Genomic DNA, 14,755 nt, shown 5'->3' on the forward strand with positions numbered 1-14,755 from the left:
TTTTGTGGAGATGAGATGTCTTGCCTGGTCCATGTCCCTGTTGGCGATGCCTCGAATTCGGGCATAGAAGTACAAGTGTTCCTCCCCTGTCAGCAGGCCATCCAGGGCATCAACTTGGGGACAGTAGCCAATATTGATTCCTTCGTTACGACAGTTAATGATGTCCACCATTCTCCTGAAAACATATTCACAGAGATTTAAAATTGTAAGAGGTGAAATAGTTTAAGACAGGGGAAGAGATAAGGCCAAAAGAGAATGTTACAACAAAAGTCTCACCAGAGCATTGTAGTGGATTATCAAATGGATTATATTCCCAAATCCATAAATGGAGGTAAGTATAAGACACTGTTACAATCCATGGATTTAACAAGTACTTCATGCCCCTTGGGTTTTTTCACATTTAATTGTGTATGAAAAGGGGACTGAAGTGGATTAATTTAGATTTGGGCCATTTAGATGGATTTCTCAAAGTCATAATAGATTGGTAAAGAAGCTACAACAGATAGTGTCTGCTTATGTAGCTTTAAGAGCAAAAAATACTTTGCACAGCCAATTGCTGCCCGACAATAAAAATTGGCACTATTTAAATCCGTTGCGCAGTCTGAAAAAGAAAGAAAATTCAACTAGAAAAGTGTTTTATTTACAGTATTCTTTTATTTTTCATGGACTGTGTTATCTACTTTTGCTACAGTGAGAGGGCTTCTGCTTGATGAGCACCACGTTCATGGGTTAAAGTAATCTTGTCAACATCTGATTGAGTTAGCTAACCAGTAGCTGAAGGGATGGCCATCCATTTTCATTTCAGAGAGATCCAACTTTTTTCAGGTATACCTCATTATTAATAACATACACTCTCTTACTTAATGATCTGTTTTGTTAGATTTATCCCAAACATAAAGCTTGCTTTTAGGCATATTTTCCATATTTTTGCAGTGTTACTTTATTCTCTTTTGGTATTGTATTTAGAATATTTCTTATCACTCTATTTAGTTCATTTTTGTAGGGTCACTACAATTGTGTTGTTCCATCCTAAGTTTTCTACAACCACAAGAATTGAACTCTGTAGCTGCTTTAAAATGATTAATTGCCTCATGGTGACATCCCTGAGGAGTTTTCATCTTGTCTCGCAGCTTACTTCAGAAAGACCACTGTGTCTTTGATGTGTCTGCGTGGTTTAATACATCATCCACAGCATAATTATTAACTTGACCATGCTTAAAGAGGCATTCAATATCTAATTTGTTATTGTTACCCAGGGAGCTGTTTGGAAAGCCACTTGAAAAAGGGCAGTGATTGGCAGATGCCAATCACTGCCCTTTTTCAAGAGGCTTTCAAAACAGCTCACTTGTCTTTGTAGTATAATGTGCTTGAAATTCAACTGTTGATTGTGGAAGTTGTATGTATGGGGGACAGAAGAAAGTAGTAATTTACTAATGTTAACCTATAAATCAATACATGGACTTGCTCCTACTTACCTTGCTGAAATGATCCAGCCATACATACCTACACGTAACCTACGATCGCAAGATGCAGGCCTTTTAATTGTACCTAGAATTTCTAAACAAACAGCCGGAGGCAGGGCCTTTTCTCATAGAGCTCCACTACTGTGCAATGATCTGCCAATTAAGGTTAGAAATGCAAACTCAGTGCAAACGTTCAAGTGTCTACTAAAAACTCATCTCTACAGCATGGTTTATGATTAGGTGTAGCCTGGCCTGGGGGCGTGAAGGTGACCAGAAGGTTTGATACTGTCCACCCTTGCTGTCTTGCCAGGTGGGCTCTCGTCGCCACTGGGATGCCCTCCCTCCATGCCTTTCGTTGGAAGAGTCACTGGCTTGTTGTGTCTCTGTTGTGCAATTGGGTTGTCATCTGCTGGCAATACTCTGCCCTCATTCAGGGGGGTTGCGGTTGGTGGGTGTCCCTTTGATTGATGCCTGGCAATGTGGGTGGATTGATTTCCTGCCTGTTGGGCCCTGTCCGGGGCCTCCCCCAAGTAGGGCCACAGTGTCGCCGGACCGCCCCTGTCTCAGTCCCAAAGTCTTACGCTGCTATACTATTGTGCTGGGGGTCAATTCTCCTTCCACACTAAGTTCTCCTTCTCCACTATAAATCGTTGCTGATATGAGGAATGCATTTTCAGAATTTTCCCAGTCTCCTCCTGTTTTAAACTTTAGGAGGACATGAGGTCTTGGTCCACACCTGCAGAGTACCTAGTTTGGGGGGCCCGTTGCTGTCCCTGTCATTGTCCATCTGGTCATACTTCTGACCTAGTCTAAATTATAATCGACTCTAGATTTAGCCCACATGCATTTATGAAATATTCCAATTGGACTCTTAATATCTCACTGGCACAGCCGAAGAGGACTGGTCACTCTGAGCCTGGGTCCTCTCTAGGTTTCTTCCAAAATGTCAGCCTTCTTAGGGAGTTTTTCCTAGCCACTGAAATTCAACACTACTGTTGTTTGCTCCTTGGGGTTTAACGCCGGATGTTTCTGTAAAAGCACTTTGTGACAACTGCTGATGTAAAAAGGGCTTTATAAATAAATGTGATTGATTGATTTGAATAATAATGTCAACACCAATTATAACAGAATGAGTCTGTTTCCTACTATGTGATTTGTTAAAGCAATGTTTTACTTCTGGACATTTTTCATACCTATACAACTTCTTTGTAATTGGTTTTTCATTTATTGATTGATTTGCACATTTTTTTGTTTGTTTTTTATTTCATATTATGAAATATTTTGTTGAGATCAATAATAGTAATTATCGGAACAAAAAAACATTTGCCAAGTTAATAAATCCAAGGGAGAGTAAATAGTTATTACAGACATTAAATTACACCAAAGCCTTACCCATCCCAGTCCTTGATCTTGGCTGTCCCATCAGTAGGACTGATGTCTCCAGTCAGCATCTTAAACGTGGTGGTCTTCCCTGCTCCATTCACTCCCAGTAGACCAAAACACTGCAAACCACAAACACACACCCACAATCATGTCACTGACTAAAGCAGCCGTATAACCAACAACAAGTTACAGTATATACTGTATGTAGCTATAACGCATTTCATTTCCAGACACATTCACCCAAATTTGCACGTCTAGTAGATACATATCTTAAACATGGCCTTCATTAGTCAATAAGAAAGTTGTGAAAATTCAAAAAGCAATAGGTGTTTGCTAATTTGTCATAGTCTAAAAACTCAACATCCCACTGAGCACCTTCTCCCATGTTTTTGCAGAATCGGACAGCTTACCTCCCCAGCAGGAATGCCCACAGACAAACTTTTGACAGCCTGGATCTTCTTTGACATGTGTTGGTAGACCTTGGTCAGCTGGTTGACTTGCAGCAGGTCCGTGACGGCAGCCCCGCTGGTCATGCGCCGGCGCTCTGCCTCCACATCCTCATCCTCATCCATTGTCACCGTCTCGGAAACTGCCTTCCTCTGGAAGAACAGGCTCCTATGGAGGAGACAGGTGGAGGAATAAGGAAAGCGGCAACTTTCTTTTATTCATTTTTTTGCTGCTATTCCACCACTGGCCCAAAAGCCTGGCCTCAGATGCCAGATTTCTGTGTGCCATGTCAACAACCTCTGACTGCAGTCATGCAGTAAAAGCAAGACAGCAAAAAAACAACAACGTCCACCATCACTTCCACACCGATATACTGTCTCATCATTTCCCATTCCACCACAGCAGGCTCACCTGGCTTTACGCATGAGCCACTTGTTGAGTAGCAGACGTAGGGTGAAGCAGATGAAGCCTTGCAGGAAGAGGGAGATGAACATCCAGCCCAGCATGTCCATAGCGAAGGGGTTCTTATAGGCGTCTATGCCGTACACATCGAGTATCTGAACCTGCATATCAACCCGGGCCAGCTCCATCAGGCCATTCCCGAAACTAAACTGAGGGAAGATCAGGAACACGTAGCACAGGATGCGGTACACTTCGTGGATGCTCTGTTGGGGACAGAGAGAGGTTGCCGATTTAGGAGCACAAATACGGAAATACATGCAGAAGAGGCGCTCATTCCAAGGTATGTTGACTAAATAAAGAACTAGTTCCATGTCAGTCATAATCCTTCCTTGTACCTAGAACCAATGACATATGATAGACAAACAGACGGGTGACAAATTAAAGGACAAAACAACATAAAGTATCTCAGTAAGGTGTTAAGCCACCACGGGCCGCCAGAAGAGCTTCAATGTGCCTCGGCATAGATTCTACAGGATGGTGGTAGAGCGCACTGTCGGTCCAAAATCTCCCACTGGAGTTCAGTTGGGTTGAGATCTGGTGACTGTGAAGGCCATATCACTCGATTCGCATCCTTTTCATACTTGTCAAACCATTCAGTGACCCCTAATGCCCTGCGGACGGGAGCACTGACCCAGTAATGAACCCTTTTTCAAAGTCACTTAGAAACTTTCCTCTCGCCATGTTGATCCAAAATCGAGGCCAAGTGAGCATGATCAGCATTTTTGTTCATGCCACAGAGCATAATAGGAAGGAAGTTAACTGTTTAAAAGTGTCATGCAGTAAACCTGAATGGAATCATCTGCGTTCGCTACCTTCCATAATTTTCCAGTGAAAAATCATTTGAACTCTTATCCTAACCCTATCATTCATCTCTATATTGAACGGCTCACCTCATTGTTCTCATTTAGTTGTCCCAGGAAGTACATAATGGAGGTGGAGATGATGGTGTTGATGGTGATGAAGAGGTTAATGCACACGTAGCTGATAAATGCCATCTCTGCATCTTTAAAGATCCCTGAAAGCAGGTACATCCAAGGGAAGGTGGCAAACCTGAGAATGTGTGACAAGATACGCACTTGTCAGTCTTCACATGTGTGTGGAGGTGGTGCTAGATTTGTATTAGGGGAATTTGCGGTTCTTTAGAGAGGAGCTGCTGAATCTGTTGTTTCCCCCAGTTCAAACTTAGACACCTTCAACCCTACTGAATTCTTTATTGTCTGGGATCTGAAATAAATTTACAACAGATGTGGATTACAGGATATTAAAACTTGGAATAACTGAAACAAGAAACCGAGCCAAAACTTTGAAAATAATGAAATAAAAAAAATTAATATAGAAACCTCAACTTTTCAAGAATGGTAAACACTCAAACCGTAAAAGCTAAAAGAGAAGACAAATGATATCTCCTATTCCCCAGTGGATTCCCCCTATTCTCTTTCCTCCTTACTCTAAATTATCTGCCTTCTTCTTTTGATTGGGGTGTCTGGGTCAAGGGAACGGATGTGTTGAGAGGAGGAGAGAATGTGTGGGCTGTGTGAGCATGGCTTGCATAGGGGAGACTATTAGGTCCCATCCACAATGCCTTACAGAGAGACAGACACACTTCTGTGAAATGGAAATACCACCGGAGTACGCTCTGCCTTGAGGGAATGGGGGGAATTTATTTTCCCTCCTTTGATAAAACCTCATCACCTCCTGGAGTTGTACTGTTGGAGAGAGAGCTGTTTTGTACCAATGGAAAGCAACAGATATCCTCCACCTCTGTGGGGAGGGGTCTTGTATTGGACTGTGTCAGTTATGTTAGCAGCCACTGCGGAGGAAGCCACTCGCAGAGCGCGTGTGTGCATTGTGTGCACGTGTTCGTCCACCAGTCCGCGCGCACGCCTGTGTGGGTACTCACCCGAACATGACGAGCAGCAGACTCACGGCAGCAAGGTTCTGCTTGTCTGTTAAGAACGGGATCTGGAAGGCCGCTACTGTGGCGACTGAGAGAGCCACAGGGATCATATAGAAGGCCTGGAGAAACAGGAACACACACAGTGGAACGCTAGGTGTTTAACACGTCACATGGGGCAAATTGTGGAATCACTGCAACAGCCCTTGTCATTGGTGGGCATCCACCAAATGCATGCCAGTTCTGTTATTAACAGCTAAAACACGATTGCTTCCACAATCCCGAAACGAACGATTAAACGTTTTGGAAAGTAGCGTTGTCATTGACTACACAAAGGATGCGCAGGATGAGCCACGTCCAGAATGTCCTGCCTAGCAAAGCTAACGGAAATGTAATGTATCCTTAAGCTGTGTGCAATGTGTTGGCATGGTCCTACCATGTCATAGAAGAAGTTGATAGCCCAGTAGAAGGGTTCTCCTATCCCAGAGATGTGTTGCAATCTCTTGGAGCCGCTGTGGTGCTCCTGGACCTCGTAGATCACAAAGCTAGCCGTCATAATGGAGTAACCGGTCAGAACACACAGGGCCACCAGGATATGGACCACGCCTTGCACTCTGGGTAGACGGAGAGCAAAGGTGGGAAGAAAGGTTAGGGCGGTGAGAAAGGTCACTAAGCTGGAGGTTATAGACCAAACAACGATGGGTCTCCCCACTCAGACTCTTGGGATTGATTCTGTAGACCACTGGGCTGGTGCTCTTTGGGGTCTGCCCCTGTTCTGTGAAGCGCTTTGCGAAAACTGGTGACATATGTAAAAAGAGTTTTCTAAACACATTTGGTTTATTCATTAATCACTGAGCCACATGTCCCACGTTAAGTCATCCTGAGAGCAGCCCTGTCCTCATTTGACAAGCCTGGAGTCATTGTTAGTCGGTTTCAATGGCAGGCTTGGCTGTATTTTATTTGAATGCTTCTTTGGAGAAACACGATAAACAGGATATTATTAATAATAAATTATCTCTCTGAGATGCTCCAACTACAGCAGTGACAAGATAATAGCTACAAAAAAAAAGAAATTACTTTTTTTCCAAACCCGAAGCCTGCCAGAGCTACCTCTACAACTCATGAATTGAACCAGCTATTGAGACATCTCAGTGATAAAGATCTTATTGTTGAAAAGCATCATGGAGTTGTCAGCTTCATATTTATTGAATCTGGCTGGACTGGACTGAATATCTCCTACTGTATTTTTGTCTTTGACGCCTGCCTATACATTTTGGTTCACAAGGCTAGATTAATGCCTTCACCCCAAAAACCCCTCTAATTATTTTTTCAGAGAACTAGCTACCCTAGATGATTGGTGTTCTGTTGGCTAAGTTGCAGCTTGACGACAGACAAAAGAGAATATGTTTGACGAGGATAGTTGACAATGAAAAAGAACCACTGGAGGAATAACAGAGAGCAGGCTTTAGAATATACTTTAACCAGAAGCACAGCGTGTTATTATCAGTGTGACCAACTGGCAATTCTGAAGAACATAGTAAGGATGAGACAGAAGTTGCTGTGCAGCAAGCTCTTTATTTTCATTGGTTAGGTCTGTTAACGTAATTACAGAAGACTACAAATACTGTATTATTTAATATTTATTGCACATTTTTAAAGGAAGTGCAGAGACTGTCGGCCAAGCCAGGGTCATGTTAAAAGATCAATTGAGGATGAACTTTCAGAACTTTCACATTAATGAAATGTCTCGGATAACCTCTTGACTGAACCTCGGGCCTGCTCTCTCACCGAAATAATAGGCACTAGTGTGTACACGCGTGGTAAGGACTGCCATACTGCTTAGCCTTCTCAATTACTGTAGATATATTAGACAAAAAAATACTGCAAGTGATTTGACTTTCAAATCTGAAGGAATAGCGAAAGTCTAGGCCTTAATAAGAAACATAAAGAGAATAAAGAGAACTTTGATAATTATCATAAAAATAAAGTATTGGGAAATATCTTGCGTAAAGCAGGTTTGTCCTCTCTGCTGTGTAATTTCCTCTTAGTAAAACATAACCAGAGCCAACCCAGGTTTTGGAGGCACGCTGCCCCATTGCATATGCTACAAGTAAGGTCACCGCAATTCAGTGTTTTACACAGAGGAACTGGGAAGTGGGGAAACTCTGTGTATCCATCAACCTCTGCTCCACCTTGATGAGTAAACACACAGGGGTGCAAATCGCAACCGATTTCCTACAGTGTACTCGCTTTCATCCTGCACTGTAGCCTAACATAAGGGACACTATGCCCTTACAGACATTCACATTATATTGCGCTTGCTGCCTGTCCCTGGTCAATATGCCAGCTCAGGACATTTATGAATTCAAATACCGGTAAATACGGCGGGGTTAAATTGCCTTATTCCAGTGCCATGATGACTGAAATTTAAATGTCAGAGGTAATGGTTCGCGAAATCTGAATCACCAATGTGGTCTCCACGTATTTCTGTTATCTTATACCAGAGCTGGACTGGTTTCCTTTTGGATGTATCAAGTAAAATGACTGTTTAGAATGAATGTTTGGGTTTCTTTTGGCACGCCAAGCAGCTGCTGGACCACCTGGCTTTAGCTCCCGAACAAGACAGGAGCAATTTCCGGAAATATCAGTTAAAAAACAGTCTGTGTTTTCCTGTGCAAGTCATTTTAGAGACATGACATGCTTTGTACAGTAAACTAAGTAAAAAGAGAGTGAGAGAGAGGGAGGGAGATAATGTGTGTTCTTACATAGCATCTTCTTCTTGTACCTCACCAGGGTAAGGATGACTGGACACAGAGATGCCTGTACAGAGACAAAAACAGATGAATTCAGCCAAAATCACGAGAAAGAACAAAACGTGACACTGCACGGATAGATTGAAGCAATGATAAAACAACAGCGTAGTCAACCAGGGTAGCATGGGGCCAGGTGATAGAAGCAATCCCTTAACTATATCTTGCATCTCCTTTATCTCCTCCCTCCCCTTTGGCTTTTGTGAGTCAACAGGTTACATTTGAATGATTGCATTTCTTCCTCCCCTCCTCCACTCCCCTTGGTTTCCTTATTGACTGGGCTCGGGGGGGTTGTATTAATCTTGCCTGGAGGCAGGCGGTGAATCTCAGGATGTGAGCCAAATAGCGCCCTATTCCCTTTACACTGTACTGCTTTTCCCTGGGTAAATGTAGCGAATAGGGTGCTATTCAGGTCACAGCCACAGGCTGCATGGTGGTGGTGCTGAAATAGGGCTGTAACGTCAGTCTTCCTGTCTCAATCCCTGAGTACACCTCTCAACACTACCTCATTGGTATTCAGCATGTATAGTCATGGGAGAGTGCAAAGAGCACACCACTGCCCCCTGGCTTTAGATGATGGAACTGACCTATCCATAACATTGCAGACAATGGAAGGAACTCCCTGCAGTTAATGTGGAAGGGTGGAAGAGCATGTTTCTGAATAAGGGCGGATGTTCAGATTCAGCTTATGCGAAGCCACAGTGTGGGACCCAACCAAACATTAGATTAAAATATTTTATTATCTATCTAAACGTGATGTGGCCCTCTTTGAAGGCAGTATTTTGGGAGAATGTGTGTGAGAGATAGCGTGTGTCTAAATCTCTTTCAGCAAATTAGCTTGGTTTTAAAACTTGGCACTAATTCATACGAATACATTTGAAAGAGAAAGTAATTCCAGTTAGCGTTGCCAATCCTTCCAAGCCCGGATGAGAACAAACCATGTTTTTTTAATGCTGTCAAATTCCAACCTTTATCCTATCCCAGGTTTATCAAAACATTTGATTGTGCATTTCAAAGCTCTGGTAATAGGTACTGTATTTATTCGTTGTATGTGAAACACCTCCTGGTGTCTTAGAAATGTGTTGTTTTATTCTTTCTTAAAAATAATTATATTTTTGATTATGGCCTGCTCACCGTATTTCTTTGGGTCCTTGCCGGCTGAAAGGCTGGTACGTAGGATGAAGTTGTTGAGGCTGTTTAGGTATGCAGGCATGGTATGGTGACCCTCAGGATTGTACCAGACCTAGAATAGGAGAAAAACAACCACACACACACACACACACACACACAGGTTCAAGTTCAAGTCATGCTTCAAGTTTCAAGTATGAAGACATACACATTCATATCTCAATATTGCACCATATGCTCCTAGACATTTCTACTTCTAATTCTCTTATCTCTAATAATAAGCTTATCCAGAAACTTTGCAGTAGGGGCTGTCTAAGTATTAATCGCTAGCAACATAATCCTTCTGGGGCCATTTCAGATTTAGACAAAAGCATAATTGCAGTTAGTAGCTACGATAAATAATGTTAACAACAACATTGATGGCACAATAGTCTGGATACAGGCGTCTTAGAGCTACTGCATCATAGCGTCTCCAATCATGGCTAATTTAACCACTAAACATCACAAGAGAGTAGCCTGGTCCCAGATCAATGATCACCAACTCCCAGTGTCGTCATTCCAAGCAAGACAATATTAACGGAACGACGACGGAACTATCCTACCAACCAGACACCAACGATGTCTTCTCCTCCAAGAAGAGTCAAACTGCTCCTCTGTGGCGGGGGAGAAGACAGCGACAGGATAGGGACACATAAACATAACATTCAGTATTCATGTCACTGATGTACCTTGGAAAGGGTCCGGTTCATGGGTACGTCCAAGAGGTCCATCTGGAGACTGGTCGGTAGGGGATCCCCGAAATCGAAGCCTCCGTATCTACGACGAGTAGTTTGTTAGTAAGTCATTGCCTGTGTTATGGCCTCATTGATCAAGACGCGAGAGTTGTCCCCCAATAGAGTGAACTGAACGCAATTAAACTGGATGGAGAGTCATCATTCTGAACATGAGCTTTTAAACATCCTGTTTACCTGTTCCGGATGTAGTTATTGGCTGTTGACACCAGGTAGTTCTCCACGTTGATGCCGGTCAGGTTATAGACTATCTGGGACGAGGGGTTTGTCTTATGAGGAGGCTGGTATTGATTATTCACACACACCTGGAAGAACAAAGAAAGGAGTAGAGCAAAGTGTAGGACATGGCACGCGTGTACACACACAAAAACATCTGCCGATTAACAGAAACTCACCTGTTCATTACTGGTGCAATTGCAGGACTTGAATGGCACTGAACTGTCTCCTTTAGTTTCCCAGCTGTCAGAATTTGTGTTTCTTGTACACACCCTTCAAATAAAAAGGCGTTCACAAGGTGAACCACACTTTTATATACTGAAATGTAAAGTAAGATTGCTTTATGCATACTGACTCAGAACCATCCTAACCCATTCCACTAACAATTGTACATACACAACACACATGCAGGAACAAAGCAGACCCAGCATCTGTTTTTACTGATAATGTATGAGCCAACAGAAAGACTCATCAATGATAGATAAAACATTTGGCTAGCAAAATAGCATTCCTCCATCTCAGTATGTGTAGACAATGCGTTTGATGCTGTCCGGTAATAAACAGTATGGCTTTTCATGCAGTTTCTGTTCAGAGAGGATCAAATACATTGGCCACGTATAGTATTGCTTTGCTTGGTCTAAAGCTTTCTACTGTGAGATTACGCAACTTGAGGGAAGGTTGACAGAACCATGAAAACATGTTGGAGTTAGATCCAGGAATTGGTTTTGACAATTGTGTAAAGGATCTAACCTACTTTTTTAAGTGATATTTTTCACAATCAGAAAAAAAACAGATGACTGTGTCTATGCACAACATCAGAATGTTTTTTTTACAATGAATTACAATACATCTCTAAATAAAACTCAAGGCTGATAGCAATATGCCGGTCTCCCGGAAAAACCTGTATTAGATATACAGTATACAGATGATAAAAAATCTTTTAAAAATAATTTATTCATAGAGTATAAAAAGGTCTAACATCACGTGAGTGAGTCAGTAGTCAGGAAGCGCCATTACACTTAGCACTTATTGATTGTCCACAGGGGATTTCATTCTCACTGACATACACACAGACACATACACACACAAACTCTAGTGCCTAGCTGCACATCTAGCTAGATGTGTTTTTTTGGCTGATCATTTTATAGTGCCTCTGAGGTATGGTTCGTGAGTGCCAACACTGATTTGAGTGCATGAGATGGGAAATCTATCCTATAAACACAGAGTGTTTATGGAAAACCAATGATTTCTCGCACACAGTTAGATGCACACACACACACACACACACCCAACAGAGCGGAGCTGTTCATGACTATATACATGTGCAACAGTATTGCATTCATCTTTGTCTGAACCTAGGGGCCAAACTTGGGGCCAAACCAGGCACAACAGTCAATGGTGTCGCTAACTAGCTAGCCAATACACAAGTACCATGAAGTAGAGTAGTAAGGACATTGGAGAAAAAGAAAAGTAAAACAAGACAGAGGTTCTATGAGAGAATACTGAACATGGCATATGAAGGAGAACAGGAAAACAGAAGAATTCAGAAGTCGTACAAATAACACATTTGAAAGGAACAGTATGATACTTCATGCCAGATAGGTATAGATATAGGTAAAGATATAGGTATTGATATAGGTATAGATATAGGTAAAGATATAGGTATTGATATAGGTATAGATATAGGTAAAGCTATAGGTATAGATATAGGTAAAGATATAGGTAAAGATACAGGTATAGATATAGGTAAAGATACAGGTATAGATATAGGTTTAGATATATGTATAGATATCGGTATAGATATCGGTATAGATTTAGGTACTTACGGTTTATCAGGGTTGGTCAGGCAACCATTATCAATCCCAGGGAAGGACATCATCGTGTTGACCAGGTTGCTGGAGTTTGCATTCTGGTTGCTGCTGACAAGAAAAAATCTTCTTCAGCACAAACCTATTACAGAACATGACTTTATCCCTGCGTGGTGCTTTGTCTGTCTTGCTCGACAGTTCCAGTGGTCAACAACAGGGTCATGAAAATGACAGTTGGCTCTATACTACAGCATCTGTCTATACCTTCAAGAGACATTGAGCAAATCTTTAAGCAGTGAATCAGAAAAGGATCAATGTAGGGCAGTGGTTTGGAATAAAAAAAATAATCCAAAACCCAAACATAAACAAGGCATTAATCTCATTGAAACCAAGGACATTAAAAGGGCACAAAGTGTTTGATATGTTGTTACCTCAGCATTTCCTCTCCTTTATAGCTCTCTTTATCTCTCCTCTCTACATTTCCCTCAGATCAAAGAACTGCTCTTCACAATCAAGACAACTTTGCCTCGACTCTCCCTCCTCCTCTCTAAACTTTGATCTCACACCTCAGATCACATCATCATAATCATCCCTCTGACGGAACTCCTTCCCCACTTCTCTCGAGTCACCCTTAAAGGATCTTCAACTGTCTTACTTGAAAAAAAGAAGAAAACTGGACAGCATGAAAATGAATTTTCTTTATAACAATGGACAGTAACTGTACATAATGGGGCTGATGCAGGCCCCCCCCGTGGCTATGTAAAAGGAGTCATTATGATCTAAAACGCAAGGCGGAACCTAATTAGCGTTGTTCCAACATATGGTCCCTGATCTCCCATCCCGTATCGCGGCAGTGCACTATGGCCGTCCTGTAGTCGGCCCTGAGCGGGAGGTCTGAGAGTGCGTGGGCCTCCTAGTCACTTACCTGAAGAACGAGTACTGTGGTCCTTTGTTGTAGAGGGCGGGCGACAGCTCCATCTCCGGGAAGTTTTGCAAATCGCTCCTGATGGAGCCCAGACCCATGGCCATGAAAACGAACAGGACCGGTAAAACCACCTGGGACAGGAGACCCTTCCAGTCTCGTCGGGAGTGGTGAACCCTCTTGATCAACATCGCCACCATCTGCCGCCAGATCAGGGCCAGGCCATGCACTTCGGACGAGCCCGTCAGACCTACAGGAAGACGACCGTTTGGGTTATTATTACTAGAGTTTCGGCACTGACGCTTGTAAGAGGCTGGTGTAATGGGACGCTGGTCTGATGTCATTACTAGACTAGTGCACAACAGGAAAGTGGCGTCTGAAGTTATCTAAACTGGGAGAGATTAATAACGGGCCACTTCGTGTAAATGTTTGATTCCTAGGATCAAGATTTTTTATAACTGAACAGGGAATAGCTCGGATTCTACAGTTGTAGCCTGTATCTAGGGCCCGGAGTTCTTCCGCCCGAGTAAGTTAACACAACCCTAGCTGTCTAGGCGAAAGACGTCCAAAAGCAGAGTGTGTTTTGGCTGTGACTCACTAGCTTTGTCTCCAAAGCTGGAGTTGCTCTGAAGGTCCTCCGGCAAGCTGTCTCTGGATGCGGAGAGGTCCGACGTGGACCCACAAACAGAGTACGGCTTATCTTCAGCCGCTTCAGTGTCATCTTGAGTCAGTTGGAGGAACACCTGGTTAGAAAACAGAACAACTCCAATCAGTATTTGAATGTATGGACTGAAGGCTCACATGCAAGCCTGCTAAACAAAGTTTGGTGTCTGCCCTCTAACCTCCTCCAGGGTGGTGTCGGAGATGCCGTAGCAGCCCAGCTGCAGACGTTCCAGGTTCGAGTCGAGGCTGGACAGCAGGGAGCGGTAGGACTCGGCGTTTGAGGAGCTAAAGGGGGGAAGGGAGTAGACCTGGTCCCCTATGTCACCCTCCTTCAGACGAGCATCCGGCATGTAGGACTGGATGAAGGCCTTGACCTCGGCACTGTCAAACCTCTCCCCGGAATGAGGCGCGTGGACCTGACCAGACGGGGTAAGACCGGAGGGGTTACAATGGAGGGGCACGTTTGTGCATCGCATGAGTCCGTAACAAATCATTGGATCAGTCACGGCATTAGACATAGCCCGTTTCAGTCTCGTCACTGTCTTTGCATTAGGCCCATGGGTACCTTCTTGGTGAGCGTGAGGTTGTAACCCCGGGCGAGCTTGTCTTTCAGGTAGAAGGGTGAGCCGCAACATTTCAGGCCTCCTCTCTCCAGGAAGGCTATACGGTCACTCAGTACCTCAGCCTCATCCAGGTGATGGGTGGACAAGATGATGGTGCGGTCTGAGGGTACACAAAGAGCAAACGCACACACGCGCCACCGGTGAA

The 14,755-nt window shown here is 43.3% G+C and overlaps 1 protein-coding gene across 5 annotated transcripts in view; it reads right to left on the reverse strand.

Annotated features, from left to right (window-relative positions):
- Positions 1-14,755, reverse strand: part of abca12 (ATP-binding cassette, sub-family A (ABC1), member 12) — a 93,884-nt gene that overhangs the window by 12,784 nt on the left and 66,345 nt on the right. For all 5 annotated transcript variants that reach the window (XM_029125891.2, XM_034286790.1, XM_034286791.1 and 2 more), the window contains 17 exons: positions 14,553-14,710; positions 14,167-14,403; positions 13,923-14,067; positions 13,328-13,574; positions 12,421-12,510; positions 10,774-10,867; positions 10,556-10,683; positions 10,316-10,403; positions 9,594-9,702; positions 8,415-8,469; positions 6,086-6,263; positions 5,656-5,771; positions 4,646-4,805; positions 3,705-3,958; positions 3,257-3,461; positions 2,856-2,965; positions 25-175 (listed from right to left, as the gene is read on the reverse strand). In XM_029125891.2, coding sequence (XP_028981724.2) covers positions 25-175; positions 2,856-2,965; positions 3,257-3,461; positions 3,705-3,958; positions 4,646-4,805; positions 5,656-5,771; positions 6,086-6,263; positions 8,415-8,469; positions 9,594-9,702; positions 10,316-10,403; positions 10,556-10,683; positions 10,774-10,867; positions 12,421-12,510; positions 13,328-13,574; positions 13,923-14,067; positions 14,167-14,403; positions 14,553-14,710 — 2,525 coding nt within the window. The remainder of the gene's footprint in view (positions 1-24; positions 176-2,855; positions 2,966-3,256; positions 3,462-3,704; positions 3,959-4,645; positions 4,806-5,655; positions 5,772-6,085; positions 6,264-8,414; positions 8,470-9,593; positions 9,703-10,315; positions 10,404-10,555; positions 10,684-10,773; positions 10,868-12,420; positions 12,511-13,327; positions 13,575-13,922; positions 14,068-14,166; positions 14,404-14,552; positions 14,711-14,755) is intronic.

The sequence above is a fragment of the Esox lucius genome, chromosome 16 (genome assembly GCF_011004845.1).
Source record: "Esox lucius isolate fEsoLuc1 chromosome 16, fEsoLuc1.pri, whole genome shotgun sequence".
NCBI classification, from domain to species: Eukaryota; Metazoa; Chordata; class Actinopteri; order Esociformes; family Esocidae; genus Esox; species Esox lucius.